Source organism: Culex pipiens, chromosome 2 (genome assembly GCF_016801865.2).
Source record: "Culex pipiens pallens isolate TS chromosome 2, TS_CPP_V2, whole genome shotgun sequence".
NCBI classification, from domain to species: Eukaryota; Metazoa; Arthropoda; class Insecta; order Diptera; family Culicidae; genus Culex; species Culex pipiens.
Window position 1 is genome coordinate 14,455,669 of NC_068938.1, and position 27,019 is coordinate 14,482,687.

At 36.7% G+C, this 27,019-nt stretch overlaps 2 protein-coding genes across 4 annotated transcripts; both read left to right on the top strand.

Annotated features, from left to right (window-relative positions):
- Positions 1–4,767: 4,767 nt before the first annotated feature.
- Positions 4,768–26,850, top strand: LOC120413849 (uncharacterized). The gene is made up of 9 exons (XM_052708772.1): positions 4,768–5,161; positions 5,294–6,088; positions 6,148–6,289; positions 8,527–8,661; positions 9,538–9,664; positions 20,015–20,198; positions 20,254–21,048; positions 21,111–21,252; positions 26,693–26,850. The coding sequence occupies exons 1-9, from the start codon at positions 5,096–5,098 to the stop codon at positions 26,827–26,829; spliced, it is 2,523 nt and encodes an 840-aa protein (XP_052564732.1). The 5' UTR covers positions 4,768–5,095; the 3' UTR covers positions 26,830–26,850.
- On the top strand, positions 10,038–11,403 carry LOC120413860 (serine protease inhibitor 42Dd-like). Of its 3 annotated transcripts, none has more exons than XM_039574821.2 (3): positions 10,038–10,169; positions 10,222–11,161; positions 11,216–11,403. In XM_039574821.2, exons 1-3 carry the CDS (start codon positions 10,104–10,106, stop codon positions 11,359–11,361), a joined length of 1,152 nt encoding a protein of 383 aa, XP_039430755.1. In that variant the 5' UTR covers positions 10,038–10,103; the 3' UTR covers positions 11,362–11,403. The 3 variants fall into 3 exon arrangements, with proteins under 3 accessions (XP_039430755.1, XP_039430756.1, XP_039430757.1); XM_039574822.2 differs by having other exon boundaries at positions 11,234–11,403; XM_039574823.2 differs by having other exon boundaries at positions 11,229–11,369.
- Positions 26,851–27,019: the final 169 nt, after the last annotated feature.

A 27,019-nucleotide genomic window follows, 5' to 3' on the forward strand; every position in this document is an offset into this window, starting at 1 on the left:
GAACTGAGTTTTTTTTTTTTAATGTTTGAGACAAAATTTAAATGTGTTCTTGTCCCGCCCGTGTGGATCAATCGGACCGCGCACTGGACTCCAATCCAGAGGTCGTCGGTTCGAATCCCGCGGCGGGCGCTCTAAAATTCTTTGTGTAAATATGGGTATTCGGCGCCGTCGCTCCGTGCCATACTTTCATACACTTAGGAGCCCAGGGCGGCGAAGTCCTTGTAGATAAAAAGGAAGACACTAGTGGTTGGTACTAGCAATGGTGGCCGACAGCTATAAAGTCAACTTCGTTCGTTCGTTCAAAATTATTCGAACGGTTTGTGAATGTTTTAAAACTTGTGCACCTGGTGAAGAAGGAAACTATTTTGTCAGCGCCGGCCATCAACCTAGTGAATTACTAAATTCGCTTTACGGACAGCTTTATAGCGGACGGCGCTGGGTGGCGATTGATATCAAATTTTGGTCTGAAGAAGACTAGTGGAAGTTGGCCAATATGTACAACTAGGTGGAGCTGAGGGATTTTGATCTGTGCTTTCCGCGGCAAAGAACGGCTATTCGAGATCGTGTTGTTCAAACCCGGTGAGGAATTTCCTTGGGAATTTCCTTTTTGCATCCTTATTTAATTTTCATGTGTTGCAAGAGCGGCCGTGGCTGACTGGTTACGGTGTTCGCTTTATAAGCGAATAGTTCTGGGTTCGATTCCCATCTGCTCCCAATAAGAAAGTTAAGGAAATATAAATTCTTGAAATTCCTGAACATGAACAAAAATCAAAATTGCTCAAGGCGGGGTTCGATCCCTTGTCCAGATTCGCGGCGTATGAGCTATGACTGGAATTAGGAATACTGTTACTGCTAACAATTATATACGCGCTGGATCTTTGTCCATTTGACGAGGGTCCGGAAGTTCTTAATAACGTTTGGATCAAATTGATGCAACCGTTCTTTAGGGCAAGGCTTGTCGAATCAGCGGAGGTACCTCGCGCTCGGCTAGCCAGCGTAGAAATGACTCACCGAAGCTCGGCAGAGCTAACACCTTCCAAATGCCTATGCGAGTTATTTGCATGTATAGAATATAAAATCTAAAATACATGGAAACAACTCAATTTGTAAGAAGCGGCCGCGTGGTCCCGTTTGATTGGTTGCACACACACACACACATCGTGCACCGAATGTTGAACTATCAGCATTTTCATTTTAAAAAACAATACATTTCATAAACTGACGATTCTTTTGCCCATTTAAAACTATTGTTATTTTTTTGCGCGGTTCATAGAAATGTCATCTACACGGAGAGACCGGCCGGGGCAAATCTAAGAAAATCTTGGTTAATTTAACTAAAAGTATGGGTTAATTTTTTACACAGCTTTTTTTCAACAATCGATTGTTGATTTTGTTAACCCGAAATTGGGTACTAAAGCCCTATGTCAATTTTTATGTACAACGGTAAAAAACACGATTAAAAACCATTTCTGATTACTTTTTTTCATTTTAATGCAAAATTTTTTTTTGACAAGACAACATTTTTTCGATGTATCAACTATGGTCCCCTTGGAACGAGCTGTCAAGTAGGAGCTTTTCTGTCAAGAAGGACCGCGAGGTTAATTTTTCAAAATTGATTTAAAAATCCATTTTAAACTCTTTGTGGTCGTACAAAGGGTCATTGTACTCAGAAAAATAAGCTTTATCGCTGTAAACAATAATATCAGCAATCTAAGTCTCATTTTAGGACCCAATTGCTGACCACCAGTTACTAAAACTAACTAAAAAAATAGTTGGAATTGCAATTTTTGTTGGTTAAATGGCCGAAAAAAATTCCAGCAGTCGACTGCTAGAATATTTTTTTCAGAAAATTAACTAAAAATTTCTTGTTTTCAGCTGAAATATTGTGGAATATTCTGTTAAAAACTGTCTGGAACATACTTTTCAACTATTTTTCAACATTTTTTTTCGTTGTATCAACCGAAATATTTTTGCATGCAGCAAATTATTAGTGGTTTATAACAAAACATTTCTGAATTAGACATAATTTATGTAATTGTTGATATATATTTTCTTTAATTATCTAACGATTTAGGCTAGGCCGAATTTTTAGCTAATTTAAACTAATGTCTTACTTGAATACAATAGTAGTAGTCAATAATTAGCTGTTGTTAGCAATATTTTTATTGAATTTGCAGTTAATTTTATAATAATGCCTCACAAATTAATGCTGAGTTTTATTTTATTTTTGCATTTATTCTGCCAAAAAATTTAACGTTTTGTACTATTTTTTTTTTTGCATTTAGTTGCTAAAAAACTGTTAAAAAGCAACAAAACAATTTTTTTTAATTGTTGTTATAAATCATGTAAAGTTTGACTGATGTTTTAAAAAATTACATTGCATTAATCTAAAAAAATAATAAAAAAGCATATATTACAAATTTCTCGTGAATTCCTTAAAAATAGAAACCGAGCAAAATTTTCTCCAAGTTTTAAGCTTATATTTTTATTATGTTGTATAAAATTAAGTGTAGTATTCACTTACCATCACTGTGAAATCATCCGATAAGTCATCATCATCTACAACGGTCTCAGGACACAGAATTTTTACCAAAGTGAACCTATTGCTGCAAATAGACATTTGGAATTTATTAGTAATTTAATACAAAATTCTTAATTTCGGCTATAAACTGAAAAAAGGAACGTAAATAAATGTAATTATAATGAGGAAAGAAGAAATATCAATAATGCTACTCACCAAGCTTGCATTAATTTAACAATTACTTTTGGCAACACACTTTCACTGCATTTGATTCAATCTATTCAACATACTCCGATTCCTGAAAAAAATATTTTGAGTTTAACTTACCAGTTTATTGAGCAGTCGTATTGCAACAAAACTTTCAAGATAATAACTATCTTCTTTTATATATTTTATATATTCTTATTTTTTGATATTTTACTACATCTCTATTTGTTATGTTGTCATGTGTACGCATTTCTATGTATTTCATAATTGATGATTCTGAAAAAAAAGAATGGTTCATTAAGATTTTATCTTTCGTCAACACGACGCTTTTTAATGATTCAGTTTTCTAATAAGAATCACATAAGAAAAATTATTGTGCAAAAATAAACCCATACTTACTTGGATTAACCAACATTTTGTTAAATTTGCCCGGGCTGCTCTATCCGTGAAGGGTCGGCCCGCATTTCCCTTCTATTGCCCTCTCGTTTCATCAAACATTCTTATAACGTGTTCAACTCACTCGCATTAGAGGTACTCATGGCGAAGGTCGTCCTCTTGCTCGTCATAGTTTATCACCTGCAAAGAAATCATCAACAAACCTACTCACCAATTTCACCTCCCCAGTTGCAACACTTTGATTTGCCACTTCAACATTAGCTAAATAGTGTAATTTTCACCTTTCACATCCTCTCACTTCATAATTAACAACATAAACTCAACAAATCGACCGCTCTCGTTCGGATCCTGACTTCAAATGACAGACGTAAACAAACCCAAGTTCATCTTTTAAATATTCAACCAAATGTAAATTATATTCAACCAAAAAAAAATCTTGATTTTTCTAAAACCAAAGCTAACAGTCGAGCACGTTCATTCGAGTTCGGGAAACCTGTTAGCTTTTTGCCTCTAGCATTTTCAACAAACAGGTTATTTAATTAATACTGAATTTTAGTTATTTTAACGGAATATTGGCAGTAACAAGTGCGTTTTTGTTAAAATTTACGAAAGTAAAATCAACAATTTTAATTGTTAAAATTTCTGGGCACAGTCTCTCCGTGTAGATTGAACAATATTAAAACTGTACTTCCCGTGAAATTATAATGTGGCGTGACGGAACAACATCGTAGAACTGGATTTAAAAAGCAAACGAAAATTGGTCACAGTTTAGCCTATTTGATTTTTTCGCACATTTTCATTTCAACACGTTGCCACAAATTGAATACCAAACTTTTTACTCTTTGAAGTGAATGAATTGGTACAAATTTGAATTTTTACCAGCCATTTCTTTCGATTCTGACACTTTAGGGCGTGCGACCTATGGAATGTTAACTTTCGCACTAACAACATTAGTTGAGTAAAAATTGCCGCTGAATTCGCTTTGTAAATGCCTGCCCCGATACTCTTCAAGTGTGCTCTTTGGGGAACTGGGAAAGATTTATTTACTTTCTTTGCGTAACGGGACAACGACAGGAGTAGATCTAAGAAAAAATCTCCTCTCCCATTTAATTACTTGCAGGCTTTTTAGGATTTTTTTTTAGATTGAAGTAAGTGATCGTATCGTATCATTTACTTCGAGCGTGACCTCGAGTCATCCTTGATTTGCCAACCATTTCTAGTGATTTGTATCCGGCAGCTCCTTATGAACGGATCCACAGTAAACGATGGAACATAAACTCAGGATTCTCCACCCACGTCCAACCGCAAATTTTAACAGCCAAATTCGAAAAAATATGCGAGGAAAAACTAAACAACATTTCAACCAAAGAAAAAGTCATCCGCATGCTTGAGCACTGAGTTGAAAAACATCATCAAGAAAATTTGAATTGTCAAGCTATCTGAATCACAGATTGCTTGAAATTTGTATTCGAACACGAATTTTCTTGCAAGAAACAGAAGAAGAATACAAACGTAAACACTCAAAAAGAAAACTCTATCCAGCCGTCCCGTCCCAGTATAATCATAGTGACCGAGAGCGTCAACACAGTCAGTGTGAGTTCATTTCGGAGAATTCGTCGTCATTACACACAATAACAAAGTTGCGACAGGCCGATGAACACCAGCCAGTCGGTCAGTATTTTCAAACGGGGTGACCTCATCAACTGAATCGGACGTGAAATATAGTAAATCCCGCAGCTCTCGGTCGATAACGTATCACGCCCGTGTGTTATCCTGAAGCTTAGTGTATAGAGCACCAAATATAAAAATCAATACACCGACAGCGGTCGGGTTTAGTAGAGCAGTGTTACTTGAGCGATTCAGTGCTACTTTTCGGTCGTGTTCCGCGGTGACTCACGCTTGGGAAAATTACTCTTAGCTCTTGCCGAGTGCTCATTCCAGACTTGTAAAATCATCAGTATTCAGAAAGCGATGGCCACCGAAATTGACGCCCAGTTTGCCAGCAAAACCAACGATTTCGCATTGGAGTTGTACAAGGTAGGTACTTCAATGTTTACTTAGTGAGAGGTATTTTTAGATCATGCGATTCGACTGTGAGGATTGAAATTTCGAAAACTCTTAGACACACCTTGAGTAATCTCGATTTAATCAAATTTTCCACCGTTTCAGCAAATTGCTTCAACCGATAAGAAGAATGTTATCATTTCACCGCTCTCTATCAGCACCTGCTTATCGTTGGCGGCGTGTGGCGCGGCTGGCGAAACCGCCGAGGAAATGTTCTCGGTGCTGAAGTATGACGGCGCCGCCCAGAAGCAATCCGTGGCGGAACAGTACGGCCGAGTGTTGGCCGGGCTGAACGCCAACCCGACGCTGAACATCGCCAACAAGGTGTACGTGATGGACAAGTACACGATCAAGGCCGGTTTCGGCGAGGTCGCCCAGAAGAGCTTCTACTCCGAGGCCGAGACGGTCAACTTTGGCGAGAACGATGCCGCGGCCAAGAAGATCAACGGTTGGGTCGAGCAGAAGACCAACGACAAGATCAAGGATCTGATCTCGTCGGATTGCCTCGGTCAGGATACCCGAATGGTACTGGTCAACGCGATCCACTTCAAGGGAACCTGGAAGCACCAGTTTGACAAGCAGCGGACCATTCCGATGCCCTTCTGGATCACCGCCACCGAATCGATCGAGGTTCCGACAATGAACATCAAGAAGCACTTCAACTATGGCGTCTTTGAAGAGCTCAACGCATCGGCACTCGAGCTAACCTACAGTGACGGAGACCTGAGCATGCTGATCCTGTTGCCCAACGAACGCGACGGGCTGCCACAGTTGGAGGAGAAACTACAAAGTATTAACATTGCCGACCTTACTTCCAAGATTTACAGCCAGGAGGTGGAGGTTGCACTACCCAAGTTCAAAATCGAATTCGATGTGGATCTGAAGGAGACGCTTGAAAAGGTAAGACACTATCCAGAAGTCAAAAAGTCCTGAATTGCAAGATTTCTTCAAACCAACAGCTCGGAATGGGAACGATGTTCACGGAAAAGGCCGACTTCAGCGAACTGCTGGAGCAACCCGACCCGCTGTACGTCTCGAAGGTCGTTCACAAGGCCTTCATCGAAGTCAATGAGGAGGGAACGGAAGCGGCTGCCGCAACTGGTAAGTTACTATGTTCAAAATACTTCTTATTTGTTATACTGCCATCTAGTTGTTGAATCGAGCAAAAATTTCTGTACAAACGTTTCACTACAGTGCACTCTGGTCACTAGTATCAAATTATATACTTCTTCTATGAAAGATTGCATGCAAGATTAAAATTCTGCATTTTTATTCCTAAAGTCATTTTTATTTTATGTATTGTTTAAAATTATTGCAGTAAGTGAGTAAAATCTTTCCATTTTTACTATTTCAGCCGTGATGTTTCAAATTGAGTGTCTAGTAGTGTACACACAAAACATTGAGTTTATCGTAGATCGTCCGTTTCATTTCGCACTGTACGATAACAAATCAAACATGTTTGCATTTAAAGGCCGTTTACAAAACCCACAATAAATTTTGAAACAAGAAATTGAAAATTTTGGTATTTTGAATCCGAAAAAAGTAGCAGTGTTGTTTTTCTCTAATTGACTAAATTTTTTTCGATTGCAATATTATAAATTTATTTTTTTCAATTCCGTCGTGAAACTACTTACTTTTCCTGTCATTCTTGAGCGACGAAATAGCCTACTTTTCTGTACCAATAATAACAGAATCGAATAGCAACACTTTTCAAAATAAATGCTGAAAAGTTCTACTTTTCAGCACTTGTTTCGAAAAGTAACACTTTTCCACACTTATTTTATTTAAACGATTTATTGACAAAATACATGAAAATTTGACTTAAAATTTCACTCAATGGGTGTTTCTCGGAATTGCAGAAAATGTTGTATGGAACTCGTTGCAAAACTTGATTTTTTTGAAAAAATCCTCTTTTTGCAACTTGTTGCATAAACTACTATTTTAAGTTAAAATATCAAGTAAAATCAAATAACTAAGTTTTAATGCTTTTAAAAAACTTGGCATTATTTTTATCTTTTTTTTTTCTTTCAAAATTCCAAAGCTTATGAATTTTCAAATATTGCTTACTATGTACACACCAAATTTTTTTTATTGAAATTCAGTAAAGTTTAACTGAATTTTCGTCTACTGAAATTTCAGTAGACGATTCAGTAATTTAGATTTTACTGAATACTCAGTTAACTGATATTTATCACTTTGACAGATGATTTACTGAAATTTCAGTAAAATGGTTGTCAAAACAACTGAAATTTCAGCAAAAGAAACGTCAAATTATTTTGCTGAAAATTCAGTAATTTTCTTGTGGCAGTTTGACAGATCATTTGCTGAAGATTCAGCAATCGTTGCTGGTATTTCAGTTATCAAAATTTGATTTTGCTTGTCATTGAAAATGTTTCCAGTACTGTTATTTATACATTTATTTCATCAATCGTCCAAACCTTAAAAAAACAGGTGGTTAGCATCGAGGCATTTGTTATTAACATTTTTCTTACCTTGGTTTCTAAAGATCACAATACAAAATCAAAAAACACAACATGTTTGCAAGAGGATTTTCTCTCGGCAGCATCCTAACAATAAATAATAAGTGACATTCCAGTTTGACAGATATGCAACTACTGATTTTTTATTACTGAATTTCTGCAAAAGTGATGATTACTGAATCGCATTCAGTTAATTATTTTACTGAAATGGGAATCAAAAATTTGCTGTGTACATATATTTCTTATAATTTTCAAGATTCAATGTTCAAGGAATAATAAAAACATTATTTTATTAAACCCTTCGTAAAAAAAATTTGGTAATATGTTTAGAACTATCCTACAAAATAATCATATTTAAAAAAAGTAAATTAGCTAATTTTTAAAGATTTTTATACACTGAAACCCCGATGGTTTGACGCCAACTGTTGTCAAACAAACGAGGTCACTTTTAAAATTGATACCCTCTTTACACAGAGCTCACAATTACTACCAAACGATTGGTTTGATAGTAAGTGTGAGTCCCCTGTAAAAAGTGACACTTCGTCCCTTTTTAAATTGACTTTTTCAAACAAACGTGGTACAAACGAAAAAGTGACCAACCAGCGGGGGTTGAGTGTAATTTATCTAAAATAAAAAAGCATAAAGTATTTGATTGTGTTCCTGATTTTCTGTAGCTATAGCTATAATTGTGAACCAGTTTCTCAACAGTTTCTTTACTGCTGGACATTTTTTTCCTCTTAAATGCTACGATTTAAATGAAGAGCTATTAGGAATTTTTAAACATTTTTGCCTGTAAAACCCTATTTAACAAAATTATATCAAGAAATAACCAACATTTCGTGTTCAAACTTATTCCAGCCGTGATGTTTCTACTTGGATGTTCAATGCACGCGATTCGCCTTGAGTTTATCGCCGATCATCCGTTCTATTTTGCACTGTACGATAAGAAATCCAATATGCTTGCCTTCAATGGGCGTCTGAAAAACCCAAAATTTTAAGACGAAAAATTCGCAAGTAAGCTTCTGATATCTTCATCTTGTGACGAAACTTAATACCATAAGCAAATTTTATCTAACCTAACATCGGATGTACCATAAATTAAATTTTCAATTAGTTAAAATGTTTCTTCTTTTGTATATATCTTTCTCTAATTGTTTTTCTCTTACTACATAACACACACAAATAAAATTAAAACACCTTTTAAAAACTTATTACATTTCAGGCATGACCATTATGCTAATGTGCTACAGAGAACCAAGGCGGTTCGTCGTGAACCGTCCGTTTTATTTTGCACTGGTTGACAAGAAACTTAAAGTTGTGGCATTTAACGGGCGTGTTCAAAATCCCAGAAACTAACCTGAATTGTGAAAATATTTAATTTTTAGAATTTGTATTTTTTTGTGATTTAAAAGATACTTTTAACATACCAAATAAAATGAAGCAGAAACTTTTTAATTAAACTACGCTAGTTTTCTTCGAATTTTACTTAAAAAGAAGTCATTTTTGTAATTATTTACACACCATTTCTTTTCTCACCCAACCTTTCCAGGCATGATGATAATGGCCATGTGCTACATGGAACCTATCCGGTTCGTCGCCGATCATCCGTTTTATTTTGCACTGTACGATAAGAAGCAAAATGTTTTTGCATTTAATGGACGCATTTGCAGACCGACATTGTAAAAAGGCATTTTAGAATGTACAATTGTCAAATTGTGCCAAATATTTATTCGTTTGAAATGTAGATTTTTTATGATAGTTTCAATAAAAAATTTAACCAAGGAATAACGTTTTTGAAGATTGTTCTTAATTTCTATAACATACATTGTAAGATTAACTTGCTAAATTTAAACAATTTTCTAATTTCAGGCATGATAATGATGGCCCGCTGCATGATCTTCCCGGCCCGGTTCGCCGTCGAGCATCCGTTCTACTTTGCCTTGCTTGACCGGAAGCTGAACCTGGTGGCGTTCAACGGACGTGTGCGGGATCCGAAGTAGAAAAAAAAAACCATGACAACCGAATTGCCGCACAAATAATAACCAATCTGTCCATTGTTGCTGTTGTTAGAAATATATGCATTTAATAAAAGGTATAAAATCAATCAAAACAAAATATTTCTTTATTGAACATTCTAGACCCACCTTAACGTGACAACTCACAATCATAAACTTAACAAATATCAGAAGAATTTTTGAAAGATTGTCAAAATTTGTCTAATTTTCATTTAAAATAAAACAAAAATTGTCATCCAAAAAATCAATTTAAACCTTATATTTTCATGCTATAAATTTAACTTGCAAATTGCAGAGAACAAGTCTGCAGAATGCAAGTTTATCAAAAAGTAAACAAGTGCTCTCTTACTATATAACCTCACTTTCAAGTCGATAAAAAGATGGAAACAGTCGGAGCTTAGTTCGCAAATTGTTTTATAAATGATTTCCACAAAAGAATCTGAATTTTCTATCAGAAATTCAAAGTTTGCCCAAGAACTTTACAAGGTAAAAAAAATTGAATATTTTAACTGGGAAATAAAAGCATTCATTTTTTCAGGAGGCTATTTCAATCAGAAACGGAAATGTTATCATTTCACCGATTTCCGTCGGGACCTGCCTCACGTTGGCAGCCTTTGGAGCAGCAGGTCCAACCGCGGATGAAATATTTTCGACACTAAACTTGGAAGATCCCAACTTTAAACAAATCATCCTGAAAATTTTCAGCAACTTTCTTCAAAAATTTAGCACAGATCGATCGCTTAAAATTGCCAACAAAGTTTACATTGCGAATAAATTCACTGTAAAATCAAGCTTCCAGGAAGTCGCCGAAAAGAGCTTTTTCTCCAAAGTGGAATCAATAAACTTTCAGGAAAGTGAAAAAATCGCTCGAAAAATCAACAACTGGATCGAGAGGAAAACAAACAACAAAATCAAAAATATTGTTTCACCACTTTCACTACACCCAACCAGTCAAATCGTTCTAATCAGTGCAATTCACTTCAAAGGCACGTGGAAGCACCAGTTTAGACCACGCAAAACAACTCCCGAACCATTTTGGATTCGTCCAACCGAATCGGTGCGGATTCCAATGATGAAAATCAAGAAACACTTCCGGTATGTCATGCTTGAAGAGCTCGACTCAGCAGCACTCAAACTAAGCTACAAAGACAGTGATTTAAGTATGTTGATTCTGCTGCCTAATAGAAGGGATGGTTTAAGTGAGTTGGAAGAAAAATTGCTAAATACTAACATTCCCAACCTACTGTCCAGGATGCGAAAACGGGAAGTGGAGGTGCTTTTACCAGCCTTTAAAATCGAAATTGATTTTGATCTCACAGAAACACTTGAAAAGCTAGGATGCGGAACAATGTTTACAGATCGTGCTGATTTTAGTAACGTGATAGTTGAAAAATCTGAGCCCATTAAAGTTTCAAGAATTGTTCACAAAGTTTACATCGAGGTTAAAGAAAAGGGAACCGAAGCGGCTGCGTCTACGGGTAAGATTTTTTTGGAAGCGTTAATAAAATCATTTTAACAGTTTTTTTCCAAAGTTTACCGTTTCAGATCAGTAGGAATTGAGAACATTAAAGCTCCACCTCCAAAATTCATCGCGGATCATCCGTTTTATTTTGCTTTGCTGGATAAACATTTAAATTTGGTGGTGTTTAACGGACGACTTGTTAATCCCCGACAATGAAAACTAAATCTGCAAAGTTTCAATAAAATTTGGTTGAAAAAAATTAAAGAAAAAACGAGGTTGTGTTTAAAAACTATGAAAGAACAAAATATTTTGTAAATCAGTTTATAAATACAGTGTAAACTGTATTAGGAGGGATGGACCATTTCATGATGTCTAGCTTTGAGAGGACAATTACGGCGCTTTTGACTTTCAAATTGGTGGCTAGGTGTTCCTATTTTGACTCTAGAGCTTTTCAATCGGCACCCGAAACAACCCGCATCAGCAAACTCTCCCGGTGGTAGGACACAACGGACCGGATTGAGGTCCCTTGACAATAATGGCCACTTGTGTCGTAGTTTTTGGCCTAAACCGAGCGAGAGTCTTTTCTTTATTTCAAGATCCCACCACCCACCACTTGAAACTAAACTGCTCGCTTCAACACTGAAAACCAGACTAAAGACCTCTCTCTGATTTGCGATGCACCAAAGCTACTCTCCCGCTACCAACGATCCGATGTGCACAGACACATACAAAACACTCTAATTTCTATCTCCCGCGCCGCCTTCGTGTGTTTCGCATTCTCTCTTTTCAACACCAACGCTTCGCGTTGCGTCGACTACACTCAACGCTCGCGACGCACTAATACAGTCGCACACGCATTGCTTGTCTATTTCAAAGCACACCGATGTTGCTCTTGCTTCGTGAGCGTCGTCGCTCGTTCGAAACTCGACACTAATAATACAAATGGTCATAAATGACTTCTCTAAAATATTGCGCACTAATTCTGATATTCTAAGCTATCTCTACGAAACATTATTATGTACACGCCTTATCTGCGACATTTTCCTTCTCCTGTACTCTGTTTAACAGAGAAAAAACAGCCACAACCGTCCTTAAAACTGACAGAATTTCTCATCGCAAATTTTTACTCATCATCATCGTAAAATTCTTCCTAAAAATTCAGGCGAAGGCTACAACATAAAGCCATGTGGGTCATTAAGCCTCCGTTTCCTAAATCTTTGCATCAAATTGAATGAAACATTCTCGCCATGAAATAAATTCTTTAGCACAGTCATTTATTTACTCACAATCATCTTCAAATTCTCCCTAGGTAATCAAACAAACGCTCTAACGCAATGCGTATAGGTCATCAGGACACTTTTTCAAATCAAACATCGAAACTCGCCAAATCATCATCAACCACAGAGATTAAATCTTAAAGCACAGCGATTTCCCACTCGCATTCATTATTTCTTCACTACCCTAGAAACAAATCATTCCTCCTTGAAAACAAATCAAGACTACCAAATACCTCTCTTCTAATCTTCACATCAAACTGACCAAAACTTCCAAACACATCGATCATTCTGTGCGCTACGCTCATTTTTTAATTCTCACCTGAAATCAAATTCATAAGAACAACGATTTGCTTATCATCATCAAATCTTGGCATCAAACTGATTAAAAAAAATAATCAAACACATCGAAGCTCTCAATCATCATCTTTTAAAATGTCCACAGAGATGAAATCCCAAAACACAGCGATTTCCGCTCACAAAACAAATCCTCCTAGTAAATAAATCAAGACTATCAAAATTCCGCTCTTCAAATATTTGCAGCAAACTGTCAAACTGATAAAAATTCTCAGGTACATCTTTTTTTTTTTCTCGCTATAATCATTCTTTAAATTCTCACAGAAATCAAATTCTGAAGAAAAACAGCACTTTTTATTCACAATCATCATATTACTGCGGGCGTTAATAATTAGAGTTCACGCGCGGCGATACGACCGCAAGATAATGGTCGCATGACAGCCGCATGACAACCGCAGAACAAATTTTTGGCTGTTGTCAAAGGTTGCCTTGAGTTTTCAGCTGACTTTTTGGAAAATATTCAAAACAAACCAAGTTGACAGCCAAATCAATGCATAATTTCAGTTCAACTTGCTGATTTTTACCCTGCGGAAGTTAGGCGGCAATAATCTCCTGTAACTCACAGCGATGGAGAAACGTGATTTTATCTCGCAATAAGCAATATTTAAACTCTCCCTAAATTGTCAATCAAATCTCCCTCAAATTCTCAAACACATCGATTAGTTTGATGGTTATCATCATTCTTTTTTCACTAGAAATCATTTTTCCACTAGAAATCAATATCTTAAGCCTAGCAGTTTTTGCACACAATCGCCATATTTAAACTCTCCCCTGAATTTCAATCAAGTCATCATCGATCAAAACCAACTCATTTTTGAATTCTCTTCAGAACTCAATCAAAAGCTCCAATTCAACTCATGTAAGCCTTCAAGCTACCCTTTCTCAAATCCACGGCACAAACTGACCCAAATTCATAATCACATCGATTATTATCGCTCAAAACCAACTTTTCTTATATTCTCTCCAGAAATGTGATACTGACTGACACTCTAAAACTCACGAAAGTTCTCGATTGCAATGATCAACATTTAACATCTCTCTTGAAACACAATCACAGGCTCCAGTCTAGGCTCCAACTTAGACGTGAAGGCTCTTAGGCCACTTGCTTCAAATTAAACGAATTTCCCAAACACATCGATCATTTTTCATCATCATCATCATCATTTCATCATTTTTCCAGCTCTCAATCATCTTTTAATTCTCCCTAGAAGTTCAATAATAGGCATTAACAGAAAGGTGTGTGGGTCCTCCTCAGGCTACCGCTTCTCAAGTCTCTCCACACATATATTACTCCTGCTCGCAATCCTCATCTTCTAATTCCTACTCGAAATGAAGTTTATAAATACAGTGATTCCTTTACTCACAATCATCTTTAATTCTTGCTAGAAGAAAAAAATCAGAGGCTCCAACGCAAGGTGTGTTAGTCATCAGGTCACTCTTTTTAAAGGTCTTCGCATCAAACTGATTGAATTTCTCAAAACATCGATGCCTGCAATCATCATCTTTCAAATTATCAACATTGACCAAATTCCAAAACACAGCGATTTTCCGCTCACAATCATAATCCCTTCATTACTAAGAAAAAACAAATCTGCCTAGAAAACAAATCATTCCTTCCTGAAATCAAGACCATCAAATACCGCTCCTCAAAACTTCACATGAAACTGATCAAAACTCTCAAGCACATCGATCATTCTGTGCGTTACGCTCATTTTTAATTCTCACCAGAAATCAAATTCTTGAGCACAGCGATTTTTCGCTCATCATAATCTTTAAACTCTCCCTAGAATATCAATCAAATATCTCTTGATCAAAACCAACTTATTTTTAATTCTCTTCAGAACTCAATCAAAGGCTCCAATACAACTCATGTAAGCCTTCAAGCTACCCTTTCTCAAACCCACGGCACAAACTTACTCAAATTCATAAACACATTGAGTATAATCGCTCAAAACCATTTTTTCTAAAATTCTCCCCAGCCTCCTTTTACTGAATGACACTCTCAAACTCACGACAATTCTCGTTCGTAATGAACACAATTTAACATCTCCCTACAAATATGCTCCAACTTAAAATGTTTCGCCTCAAACCGACTGGTAAACCTGAATTCCACAATTCCTCCCGTTAGCAACCAGCTTCATCCCCAAAAACTCAACTATAATTTCTGAACTCTTTCCAAAAACAAGTGAAAAATGACCTCTCTAGGTTAAAGTCACGTTAATAAAATAAACAACAACTTTCCAAAAACTCAACCAAAGCCCGAAGCGTAAGCGTATATTTTATCAATCTACCCCCCATCATTATAAGTGATTGATTTCATCAAACTCGACTATTTTTCCTATTCCACCTCTAGTTTTCTCTACAAACCCACAGAAAGGCTCCATCGTAAAGGTTGAACAACTCCAACTAATTTCAAACCTGCAGCCAACAGTCACGCTCCTCCCATGAACCTCGATCTCCGTAGCAAATTATAACGCTCATCTTATCAACCTTTATACTTAACCCTCTTCATCTGAAGTCACAAAACATATATATTATAGCCAATAGCCAACGAGCAACGTCCGTTTAACAGATACCCCGTTACGGCCATCAAGCAACGCTCGTCTCGCCAATACACCCGTTTGGCCAACGACCAACAACGCTCGTCATACAAACGCATTGTTAAGGCCAACGAGCTACGCTCGTCTTACAATCACTCTGTTGTTGCTAAAGAGCTTCTCTCTTTCACAAATACACCCTTGCGTTCAATGAGCAACGTTCACCTTACAAAATACCCTTGATGCCAACGAGCAACGCTAGTCCTGCTCATCTCACAAACACTCCGATGTGGTCAACGAGCAACACTCGTCTCACAAACACTCTGATGTGGCCAACGAGCAACGCTCGTCTCACAAAATATTATCTTTTTCACTCAGATCTTTTCAAACACGCACGAAGCAAAATGATCATCGTTCGGTCAAAACGTTCATCGTTTGTGCAAAACGAGAAAGACTTGAGAGAAAAATGTCTATTTCCGGTCTCTTTTCGCTCAATTCTCTCCCATTTATCGTCGAATTCCTTCATTTTCTTGACATTCGCGTCCTATTTCGTACTCCCTGATTCCTGTTTGTGACTTTTTACATGCATTGGAGTTCATCGCTCATGAAAGTGAGTTCATTGTAAGTGCTCGTTTGAAAACTTACCAATGAAATCGAGAATATTCTTTCTCCTCATGGTATCCAACGAGTAACGCTCCTCTCATGATTTTCCCTCGTATCATACGAGCAACGCCTGTCTCATTGTTTTCCTTTCGTGTCCAACGAGCAATGCTCGTCTCACGGTTTCCTCTTCATGTCAAACGAGCAACGCTCATCTCATGATTTTCTCTTCGTGTCCAACGAGCAACGCTTGTCTCACGATTTGTGTGTCCAACGAGCAACGCTCGTCTCACGGCTTCCTCCTCGTATCCAACGAGCAACGCTCGTCTCACGGTTTCCTCCTCATGTCCAATGAGCAACGCTCATCTCATGATTTTCTCTTCGTGTCCAACGAGCAATGCTCGTCTCACGGTTCCCTCCTCGTGACCAACGAGCCACGATCGTCTCACGGCTTCCTCCTCGTGACCAACGAGCAATGCTCGTCTCACGATTTGTGTGTCCAACGAGCAACGCTCGTCTCACGGCTTCCTCCTCGTATCCAACGAGCAACGCTCGTCTCACGGTTTCCTCCTCGTGACCAACGAGCAATGCTCGTCTCACGATTTCCTCCTCATGTCCAATGAGCAACGCTCATCTCATGATTTTCTCTTCGTGTCCAACGAGCAACGCTCGTCTCACGATTTCCTCCTCATGTCCAATGAGCAACGCTCATCTCATGATTTTCTCTTCGTGTCCAACGAGCAACGCTCGTCTCACGGTTTCCTCCTCGTGACCAACGAGTCACGCTCGTCTCACGATTTCCTCCTCGTGTCCAACAAGCAACGCTCATCTCACGATTTTTCCCATCATGTTCAAATAATTACAGTCGTACCACAACTTACCATCACCAAAACTCTTATTTTATAAGAAAACTCGTGCCATTTCATCCAGACTTTGATCGAAACATTATCAGAATATCGGAGTAATCTAAAATCAATTCGTTCCACAAATAATAGTACTCCAGTCCGGTGTCGTACCAAAACAGGCCAATTGTAAAGCGTAATCAACACCAGGCCAACAAAACAATCGGTGTTACATCGAACAGCTTTCGTACCAATCCAATCTACAGGGAAATAGCTCGACGCTTAAGTTCCGTCACAAAGTGCAACACTCGTCTCACAGTTCTCCGCATTGCAGACCTGCAAACAACGGTCGTCTCACGCTGATCTATCTTTTTCCATTTACAAACATTCAGCTGTCAACCCAAACAATCAATCCTCCGCGCAACAACGCATCCTTCAACTTTAAATTTTAATAAAAGGAAAAATAAATTAAATCATGAAATCCTCACGAAATCGAACCAATGCCTCTCCAAAACAATGCATAAAACAACATTCTTGAAATCTCCCCTCAGTGTTTGATCAACTTGATTCCAAAACACAACCCAGAAAATCAAATATTTCGGCACGTTTTTAACTCAACATCGGCCCGAAACAGAGCATGAGCACGCATACACCCGTTGCCGGTCGGCTCTACACTCACCCGACTCAGCACAAACACATCACTGTGGGTTGTCGTCTTTTCCAATTGTCCAACAAAGTCTCAAGCATAACTTACCGGTTGCTCCTAGTCTTCGTATTGTATCACTTGCTCACCTTTTCACAATTTACACTACTTGTGGGGGTGGGGGACCATATAACATACATTTTTCGAAGGTATTCTATTTTTAAACACTAAATTCTACCAACTGTGCCATTGTCGTAGTTTTTGGCCTAAACCGAGCGAGAGTCTTTTCTTTATTTCAAGATCCCACCACCCACCACTTGAAACTAAACTGCTCGCTTCAACACTGAAAACCAGACTAAAGACCTCTCTCTGATTTGCGATGCACCAAAGCTACTCTCCCGCTACCAACGATCCGATGTGCACAGACACATACAAAACACTCTAATTTCTATCTCCCGCGCCGCCTTCGTGTGTTTCGCATTCTCTCTTTTCAACACCAACGCTTCGCGTTGCGTCGACTACACTCAACGCTCGCGACGCACTAATACAGTCGCACACGCATTGCTTGTCTATTTCAAAGCACACCGATGTTGCTCTTGCTTCGTGAGCGTCGTCGCTCGTTCGAAACTCGACACTAATAATACAAATGGTCATAAATGACTTCTCTAAAATATTGCGCACTAATTCTGATATTCTAAGCTATCTCTACGAAACATTATTATGTACACGCCTTATCTGCGACAACTTGTTTTTGTTTTATTCAGACGAAAATCCATCCGTAATAACCAACTTAATTAGGACTTTCCATGCTGCGTCTTTTTCTGAAGCTGGAAACCGACTGAACATCATAAATTATCCCAATTGTAACAGTTCAGTGGTAGCAGAACTAAAAACCAAGATTTTAAACAATAATTTAATTTTTGCAATTCCGTCGTGAAACTACTTTCTTTTCCTGTCATTCTTGAACGACGAAAAAGCCTTCTTTTCTGTACTAAAAACAACAGAATCGAATAGTTACACTTTTCAAAATAAATGCTGAAAAGTTCTACTTTTCAGCACTGAAATGGATGCTGAAAAGTTGAATTTTTCAGCACTTGTGTCGAAAAGTCAAAAAAAATGAAAATTTGACATAAAATTTCACTCTGTGTGTGTTTTTTAGAATTGCAAAAAATGTTGTATGGAACTCGTTGCAAAACATGATTTTTTCAGCACTCTTCGTATTTATCCAACTCGGTGAACCTCGTTGGATAAATGTACGACTCGTGCTGAAAAAATCCTCTTTTTGCAACTTGTTGCATAAACTACTATTAAAGAGCTTCATCCTTGATCCTTATCCTTGATAAATCAGGAAAGATCAGCCACGTTTTTCTCAACATCCAAAGCCGTCAAAACAAAAGTCCGATTTTTCGCGTTACGTAATAAAAGAACGCTCCCCATGATTTGATTATTCGTAGTCCCATAAAAACCTCCAGGTAATCGAGTCTGGGCTGTATAACAAAAAAGCAAAAAAAAAAATATAAAAGCCTACAGCAATATCACTTAACTTTTATTTGAGGTAAAAATAATACAAATTTCAAGCAAATGTTTTTACTCATAACTAATTCAGATTTTTTTTTTTGGAAATCGGAAAACATTTTTTTTTAAAATGGTCGTACTTTTTACTAACATTCTAATTTAAAATAAGTACAGTCTAGACTCGATGAACCGGAGTCCTCACTTTGGATAAACTAATCTCGAAAAATCGAACCACAAAAAATAAATAATTTTTTATTTCGCCTCCTTGCTTATGGTTGTGCTTGAATTAATCCCAAAAATGCTCTAAAGAGGTTTAAATATTTTAAAACCCAAGATGGCGGCCAAAATGGCGGTGATAGAATATTTAAAATGCTTTTGGTATGCTTAAAGCCATTCCACAATTTAGATTTCGGTTTGGGGGAGGGGGGGGGGGGACATAACTTTGAAAAATATTTGCAACGGCTTTAATTATTTTGAAAAATGCGTCCACGTGGTTCATGGATGGTCCCTTTGCTGGTTCAATATTTTTTGTCAAATTTTGAAATTTATATTTTACGTAACACATATGTATCTTGATAATTTAAATACAATTTACAACTTACAGAAACTGCAATATTTATTAAGTATTTTAAATTAATCTATTTTAATTTTTTCCCTTCGCCAAATAAAAAACACTATAATGAATCGAAAAATCCTCCAATCTACAACCAAAGCGACTGTAAACAGCGGAGAGAAAGAGAGATGTTTGTAGATGTTAGTTTGCCCAATTTAAAGTTTTACCGCAGTTTTGCTTTGTTGATCATCAACAAGTTGACAAAAATCGTATTTTGTCAGTAGAATCTAAGTAAGTCAAATATTTTTACAAGATACTGTTATGCTAACAAGATTGAATTTATCGGGAATCAACGCAGCATAAATTTCAAGTAAGTATTTTAGTCTAGAGTGGTCCAAGAGTTTATCTACCGATGACCTCATCAACTGAGCACGATGTTTATCACATTCACTGTATTGTAAAGGTGTATTGCGTCGACACTGTAGCAAAGTAGCGGCCACAACAGTCAAAACATTCCTCAGCACTTCGATTCGCCGAAACTGAATTGTATATCAACCTATTTCAGTGCGTGATTCATTCCACGACAGAGGAGTTCACTTGCTGTTCCAACTCGCAGTACTACTTATACGGATCGTCATCAGCTATCAGAACGAACCATCGGCCACGATGACCTCCGCTCTGGACATCCAATTCTCCAGCAAAACCAACGAGTTCGCTTTGGAGCTGTACAAGGTAAGATTTCAATGAGATTTTCGAAACCAACAGTAACGAATCTTCCCAATTTCAGCAAATAATTTCCTCCGAGAACAAGAATGTCATCATTTCTCCGTTCTCGATCAGCACCTGTCTCTCGTTGGCGGCCTTCGGCGCCGCCGGCCACACCGCAAACGAGATGTTTTCCGTGCTAAAGTACACCGATGCCGAACTAAAGGCTTCGGTAGCGCAAATCTACGGCAAAGTCCTGAAAGACTTTAACGCCAACCCTACGGTGAAGATCGCCAACAAGGTGTACGTGATGAACAAGTACTCGGTGAAGGCAGGGTTTGACGAGGTCGCCCGAAAGCACTTCCACTCGGAGGCCGAGACGATCAACTTTGGAGAGAATGTGATCGCGGCGAAGAAGATCAACGGCTGGGTTGAGCAGAAGACCAATGACAAGATCAAAGATCTGATTTCGCCGGATTCCCTGGACGGAAGTACCCGCTTGGTGTTGGTCAACGCGATCCACTTCAAGGGCACCTGGAAACAACAGTTCGATCCGGAGGTGACGAAGCCGATGCCGTTTTGGGTCACGGCCACCGAGTCGGTGGACGTTCCGATGATGATGAACAAGAAGCACTTCCGGTACGGGAAGTTCGATGAGTTGGGATTGTCGGCGCTGGAGCTCACGTACAGTGATGGCGATTGGAGCATGCTGATTCTACTGCCAAATGAGCGCGATGGTTTGGCGAAGTTGGAGGCGAATTTGCAGAACATTGACGTGGTCGATCTGCTTTCGAGGATGAGGAGACAGGAGGTGGAGGTATTTTTGCCGAGATTCAAGGCTGAATTTGAGTTGGATCTTACGGAAACGCTCAAGCAGGTGTGTAACTGTTTGGAATCAATTAAAAAGATGCGAACGTCAAATTCAATTATGTATTTTAGCTTGGAATGGGAACGATGTTCACCGATAAGGCCGACTTCAGTGAACTGCTGGAGCAACCAGAGCCGGTGAAGGTTTCGCAAGTGGTGCACAAAGCGTTCATCGAAGTCAATGAGGAGGGCAGTGAAGCAGCTGCTGCTACAGGTAAGATGAACATCTTTTAACTAAATTCATGTAAGGACATCATCAACAAAGATATTTTGACTTTACTAAATATTTTAAAAGAATCAAAAATATTTTTGATTTACTTTTTAAAAAAATCTCATTTGAACATTTGCAACTGCACAAATAGTTTGACCTCTAAATTCCTTCACTCATTCCAGAGCTGATGGCGGTGAACTACTGTTACATCAAACCTAAGAAGTTTCACGCAAAACATCCTTTCTGTTATGTTCTTTTGGATAAGCACACTAATTTTATAATGTTCAATGGACACTTACTTGACCCAAAATAAACATGACATTTAACTTTGCAAATTAAATAAAAACGATCAGAAATAAAGCATTTATTCTAGTCAAAGCATTGTTAACGTAAACTGAATTAATAAATAGTTTCAACAAAATAAAAACTTTGGCAAATTTTATTCCTGACCAATTTGGAGCTTTGGATAATTTTTAATAAATTAAATTTACAACGAAAAAAAATTAAAATGCTTATTTTTTTGCAACTTTTTAATTGTTTTCTCACATTTAACAAAATTTAAACATGTTAAATTAACAAAACGCCTGTCATGATCCTCGTTCCGAAGCGATCGTGATTTAACCGCACACAAAGTAGAAACCAGGGCTGTGGAGTCGGAGTCGGAGTCGGAGCCGGAGTCGGTGGAGTCGGGTCTTTTTGGGGACCTGGAGTCGGAGTCGGAGTCGGAGTCGTCAAAACTCGAATAGCTGGAGTCGGAGTCGGAGTCGGAGTCGGCTAAATTTTATGAGCTGGAGTCGGAGTCGGAGCCGGAGTCGAAAATTTTTGATTAACCCGGAGTCGGAGCTGGAGTCGGAGTTACCTTAAATTCAATATAATTTATATTTTTTTTTATTGTTCAGTTTTTGTTATAATGCAAATTAATTTACAAAACTTTTGTGTACCTATTTTGTTCAAACCGCGTAATGATTTTTTTTTTCACTTAATTTATGTGTTGGTTCAAGAGATTTATCAGATGCCATTATGTTTTTGAGGCATTTTTGATTGCATAGCTTTGACTATGTTATTTCAATATGATCAGAAAATGATAAATTTCCCCTCTTTTACCCATGTTTGTAGTTTAATAACTCATAAAATTATAAACAATTTTGGTTGTACACTATTTTTTTTAAATAAATTCCTTTTGCTTGTAATTATGTGTTCTTTCAATTCAAATTTCACCAAATTTCACTAAAACAAATGATCACTATAAGTACTTAACTAAAACGATAACGTTTTTAAAACATTGATAAAGTTGACCATCAAATTATCAACTATTAGGGGAACAGCATCTAATTCCTCTAATGTTGCCATATCAGCACATTGATGTTCAATTACTGCTCATAAACAGCGTTTTCAACTGAAATCGAGTGATAAATAGCTCAATAGGATGTAAGCAAACGAGTTTCTATCAACAGTTTTGCAAAATTAGTTGTTTAAATAGTGAAAATCAGCAAATTGGATGTAGTTAGGAGGGAGTGTTTACCCTGCCAAACAAACGAGAATTTCGCCTAAATCAATACTTGGAACTCAACATGCTCATTTTTTATATAAATAAAAAAATCAAAGGGTCGTGTTTTAAATTTTTGAAACTGACAAAAGATATCAAAAATAAGCTGCAACTAATTTTGAAATCATCATTGAATATATTAAATTTATCGATTTCCTTAATGTATACTATTTCTCTACAAAAATCTTAAAGTGTGGATCCTTACAAATATCGTTGAACAAATCTAAAAATATGGCTGTTTTCGGCCATAAAACATTCTCTGGTGGTAACATTGATAGAACTTGATTTTTTTTTTCAAATATTATTCAACCGGTGAAAATTTTATCATGACTTATACGTTTAAAACATGTACTGAATCACAAAATGTCCTTGTATGTATTTTCAAATAAATTCAGTAGATCTTTGAAATATAGTTACGTAAACTGTTTATTTTAATACCAGAGTGACTTTGATGGTTACTTTGTGTCTTACAAATTACAGCCTAAATGTAAGCAAAATGATTATATATGTCACATCGATTTTGAAGGCTAGGCCCCCCATATTTTTTTTTGAAAAAATAACAATTACATATTTGTTTGACTTGTTTACCAACTTTTAATAAAAAGTAATGTAAATTTCAGGTTAACTAAATAAAAATTGCAATTATTCTTAAAAAAAGAATCCAATTTTACTTCTTGAAATACTCTGATTTTGTAAAATCATTTTGTACTACTATTATTTTGCAACAAAAAACTTCAACTTATCGATGTAACCCCAAACACCAATGTCACCCCGGTTTACAGGTATACGCGCATGTGTGAGCTGAACATGTGAGTGATGTTATTAAAACTTTTTATTTCATTTCATTTATTTCGTTGTTAAAGCATTACTTGCGTGAAGTTATTTTAAGCTGAGATGTGAACTACCTTTGAACAGCAGATTAATTCTAAATTGTGAACAGAGTTTGCAGGTGCTGGAATCGACTATGCCTACTGAAGTAAAGTTGCAAAATAACCTTCAAAATATCTAATAGGTGGGGGATAGTTAGAGGAATGGAGATTTTATTTAAATATTTTTTAGTATTCTTAATACTGAGTTAGTGTTGGAGTCGGAGTCGGAGTCAACAATTTGTTAAAAGCTGGAGTCGGAGTCGGAGTCGGCTAGAGTTGGCAGGCCGGAGTCGGAGTCGGAGTCGGAGTCATATTAAGCTGAAAGCCGGAGCCGGAGTCGGAGTCGGAGTCAGCTTAACTCAGAAAGCCGGAGTCGGAGTCGGAATCGGAGTCGTCTAAAACATGACCCGACTCCGCAGCCCTGGTAGAAACAAACAAAAACCGAACTCAGCACCGCATTTAGGCCAGCCGCCCAACACGAAGGCTTTCTCTCTCTCTCAATGTTCTCTCTTTCGTGCTCGTGCAGTGCTGCATGGTGACCGCAATCGTTTGAATGCAGTCATGGCAAAGGTGATCGGAATTTCGCTAGAATGTCAAACGAGCGTGCTCTGCACAAATTATTTTTTTCTGTTGTGAGTCAAATGACTGTGTGAGTCAAGGGTGACCACTCAAATCCCATTTTCAAATTCCCGACTTTTTCCCGACTTTTTTCCAGACTTTTCCAGAATGCTCAAATAATACGCATTTCTTATCTAAAGAGTGATTTCAAACAAAAAACTTTCTATAATAAAAGTCAATATTAACCACCGAAAAAAAATTAAATGAATTTTAAAAATAATCCAAATATAGGCATTTTTTGTAAATACAGAAACTAAACAACAATTTAAAAAAAAAAAACTTCAAAAAAGGAATTTAATTATTATGATTCAGAGTAGGGGAACAGTATCTGATTCCAGCGTGCCTCTCATGTTGGCAGGTCAGAACTTTGACATTCAATTAAAGCTAATTAAAAGCGTTTTCAACTGAAATCGAGTGATAAATAGCTCAATAAGAAGTGAGCAAGCAAGTTTCTATCAAAAGTTCTGCAAAATTAGTTGTTTAAATAGTGAAAATCAGCAAATTGGATGGAGTTAGGAGCGAGTGCTTAACCTGCCAAACATACGTGTATTTCCCCAAGAAACACAAACAATTAGTCTTTGAAAAAAATATCGAAAGTTCAACAATACCTCTATGTTATTTTTTAAATTGGCAAAAGTATAGTTTTTGATACTTCGTTACATCTGGAAATGACAAAAAGTCAAAGATAACTGAACTTAAAATTAAGTTCCCATTTTTTAACTTCATCATCATTTTAAATCAAAGAATTATTAAAACATAGGTAATTGCTGATATTATTCATTCAAAGGATTTTGAAAAATGTCAAGGAATTAAAAAAAATTGCCAAGTTCCCTTTTTAATTTTGTAATTTTTGATATTGTTTTTTAACTCAATGTTAATTTATCTAGTAGTCAGTATTTAACAGTTTTTTTTTCAATGAACATTCAGTTTGATATGATTTTATGTTTTACCACTTATTTTAAGCAAAATGTTTGAAGAGACAATTTTTTTTAACAGTTTTTCAATAACTCTTAATTTCTTGGATTATTTTTTTTTGCAATTTCTAAATTTTTTAAATGTTTTCAAAACGTAAAAAAAGTTTTTCAATTTTGGATTTTATTCGATATTTAAGTTTTCCGAAAACTGAAAATCAAGCTTTATGTATAGTAGGTAATTTATCCATACTCTCAAAAAATAGTTTAAAACATTAAAACAAACATTAAAAAAAATAATTTTTAATTACTTATTGAATTTAGTTAAACAATTAATAATATTTACCAAAAAAACCATTGCCAAACTCAAGTTGGAATCTGTTTTCAAATATTCAATCTATGTGACAAAATGAAATAGAATCATAACTCTAAACTGGCCATTAGGCTCTAATTTTATATTAGTTTTTCATTAACTTAACCTCTTGTTTGATAAACAAAAAATAATAGAGATCATATGATTCATGAGAAATATTATGAAGATCTGTGTCAAAGACTCCAATATTAATTAAGATTTTGAATGTCTTAAACAACTTTTCCATACTCAAATATATTGAAATAGTGAAAAAAATACCTTAAATTAAAAGTAAGTTACAAAAGCAGAATTGAGCGAATTCAATTAGAAAATTGCATAAAATATTACAAAATTATTCAAGAGTTAAAAAATAATTTTCAATCAAATATGCTTAGAATTCTCGACTTTTCCCGACTTTTTGACAAAAAAAATTCCCGACTTTTTCCCGATTTTTGGCGGATTTTGGCGAATTCCCGACTTTTTCCCGACTTTCCCGATTTGCCGACTTGAGTGGCCACCCTGTATGAGTGACTGCGTTGCTCTTTCTTTTGTGAACGAATCAAAGCAGAATATGATAGTTAGTTGACCTTATTATTTTTTTTCCATTTTAATTTAAATAATTTTTAATTTGAACAAAAATGTTGCAATCTTATTTTGTGTCATACGTTCAGGTTTTTTGAATATTTTTGGGGATAAAAATTGTCCATGTATTTTGTTAGATTTGTTTTGCATTTTTTGGGAGAAGCATAACCATAATCGTGCCTTAGGAATTTTGTAATATGTTTTGCCTTGAAAAAAAATGAAAATTTATCCTAAAATTTATGTTTTTGTTGCATTAATGTTTTATTAAAGTGTTATGTACGAAATTTAATACAGTGGACTCTCTCGTTGTCGATATTGAAGGGACCGTCGAGAGCGGGAGTTATCAAATTATAGAACGAAAAATCAAAGCATGCTTCTTCAAGGGACTGAAAATTTTATTGACAGCAGGAGCAACATTGATATCGAGAAGATCGACAGCCAGAGAGTCGACTGTAATCGTATAACTCTTGGAACGGAAATTACACAATGGTTTACCTCATCTCCATCCCATTTAATTATTTTTGTAATATACATATTTTTGAAATTACGTTTTCCAACATTTCAGGCGTGATCATGATGCGAAAATGCGCGATGGTTGTCAGACGCGTGAAATTCCTCGCCGATCATCCCTTTTATTTTGCACTTTTGGATACAACGAAAAATCTACTTTCTTTCAATGGGCGTTTGAACAACCCGAAATAGTTACAGTTTTTTTTTTGTCCAACAAAAATTGTAAATTTGGAAAATAAAAATTGCCAATGCACCCATAAATGCACCAACGATTCTAGAAATTATTATTTCCGAAATTCTAACTCTACCCAAATCCTTCGTCTGCGCTCACCATTCCAGGAATGCGAATCGCCCGCATGTGCTACTTCGAAACGGCCCAGTT

What these genes read in the sequence shown, in the direction of transcription:
- LOC120413849 (XM_052708772.1), top strand. Translation starts at nt 5,096, where the DNA reads ATGGCCACCGAAATTGACGCCCAGTTTGCCAGCAAAACCAACGATTTC. An exon ending in TTACGGAAACGCTCAAGCAG is followed by an intron (nt 21,049 to 21,110) that starts GTGTGTAACTGT and finishes TATGTATTTTAG; the next exon opens with CTTGGAATGGGAACGATGTT. An exon ending in TGAAGCAGCTGCTGCTACAG is followed by an intron (nt 21,253 to 26,692) that starts GTAAGATGAACA and finishes CCAACATTTCAG; the next exon opens with GCGTGATCATGATGCGAAAA.
- LOC120413860 (XM_039574821.2), top strand. Translation starts at nt 10,104, where the DNA reads ATGATTTCCACAAAAGAATCTGAATTTTCTATCAGAAATTCAAAGTTT. An exon ending in TTGCCCAAGAACTTTACAAG is followed by an intron (nt 10,170 to 10,221) that starts GTAAAAAAAATT and finishes TCATTTTTTCAG; the next exon opens with GAGGCTATTTCAATCAGAAA. An exon ending in CGAAGCGGCTGCGTCTACGG is followed by an intron (nt 11,162 to 11,215) that starts GTAAGATTTTTT and finishes TTTTTTCCAAAG; the next exon opens with TTTACCGTTTCAGATCAGTA.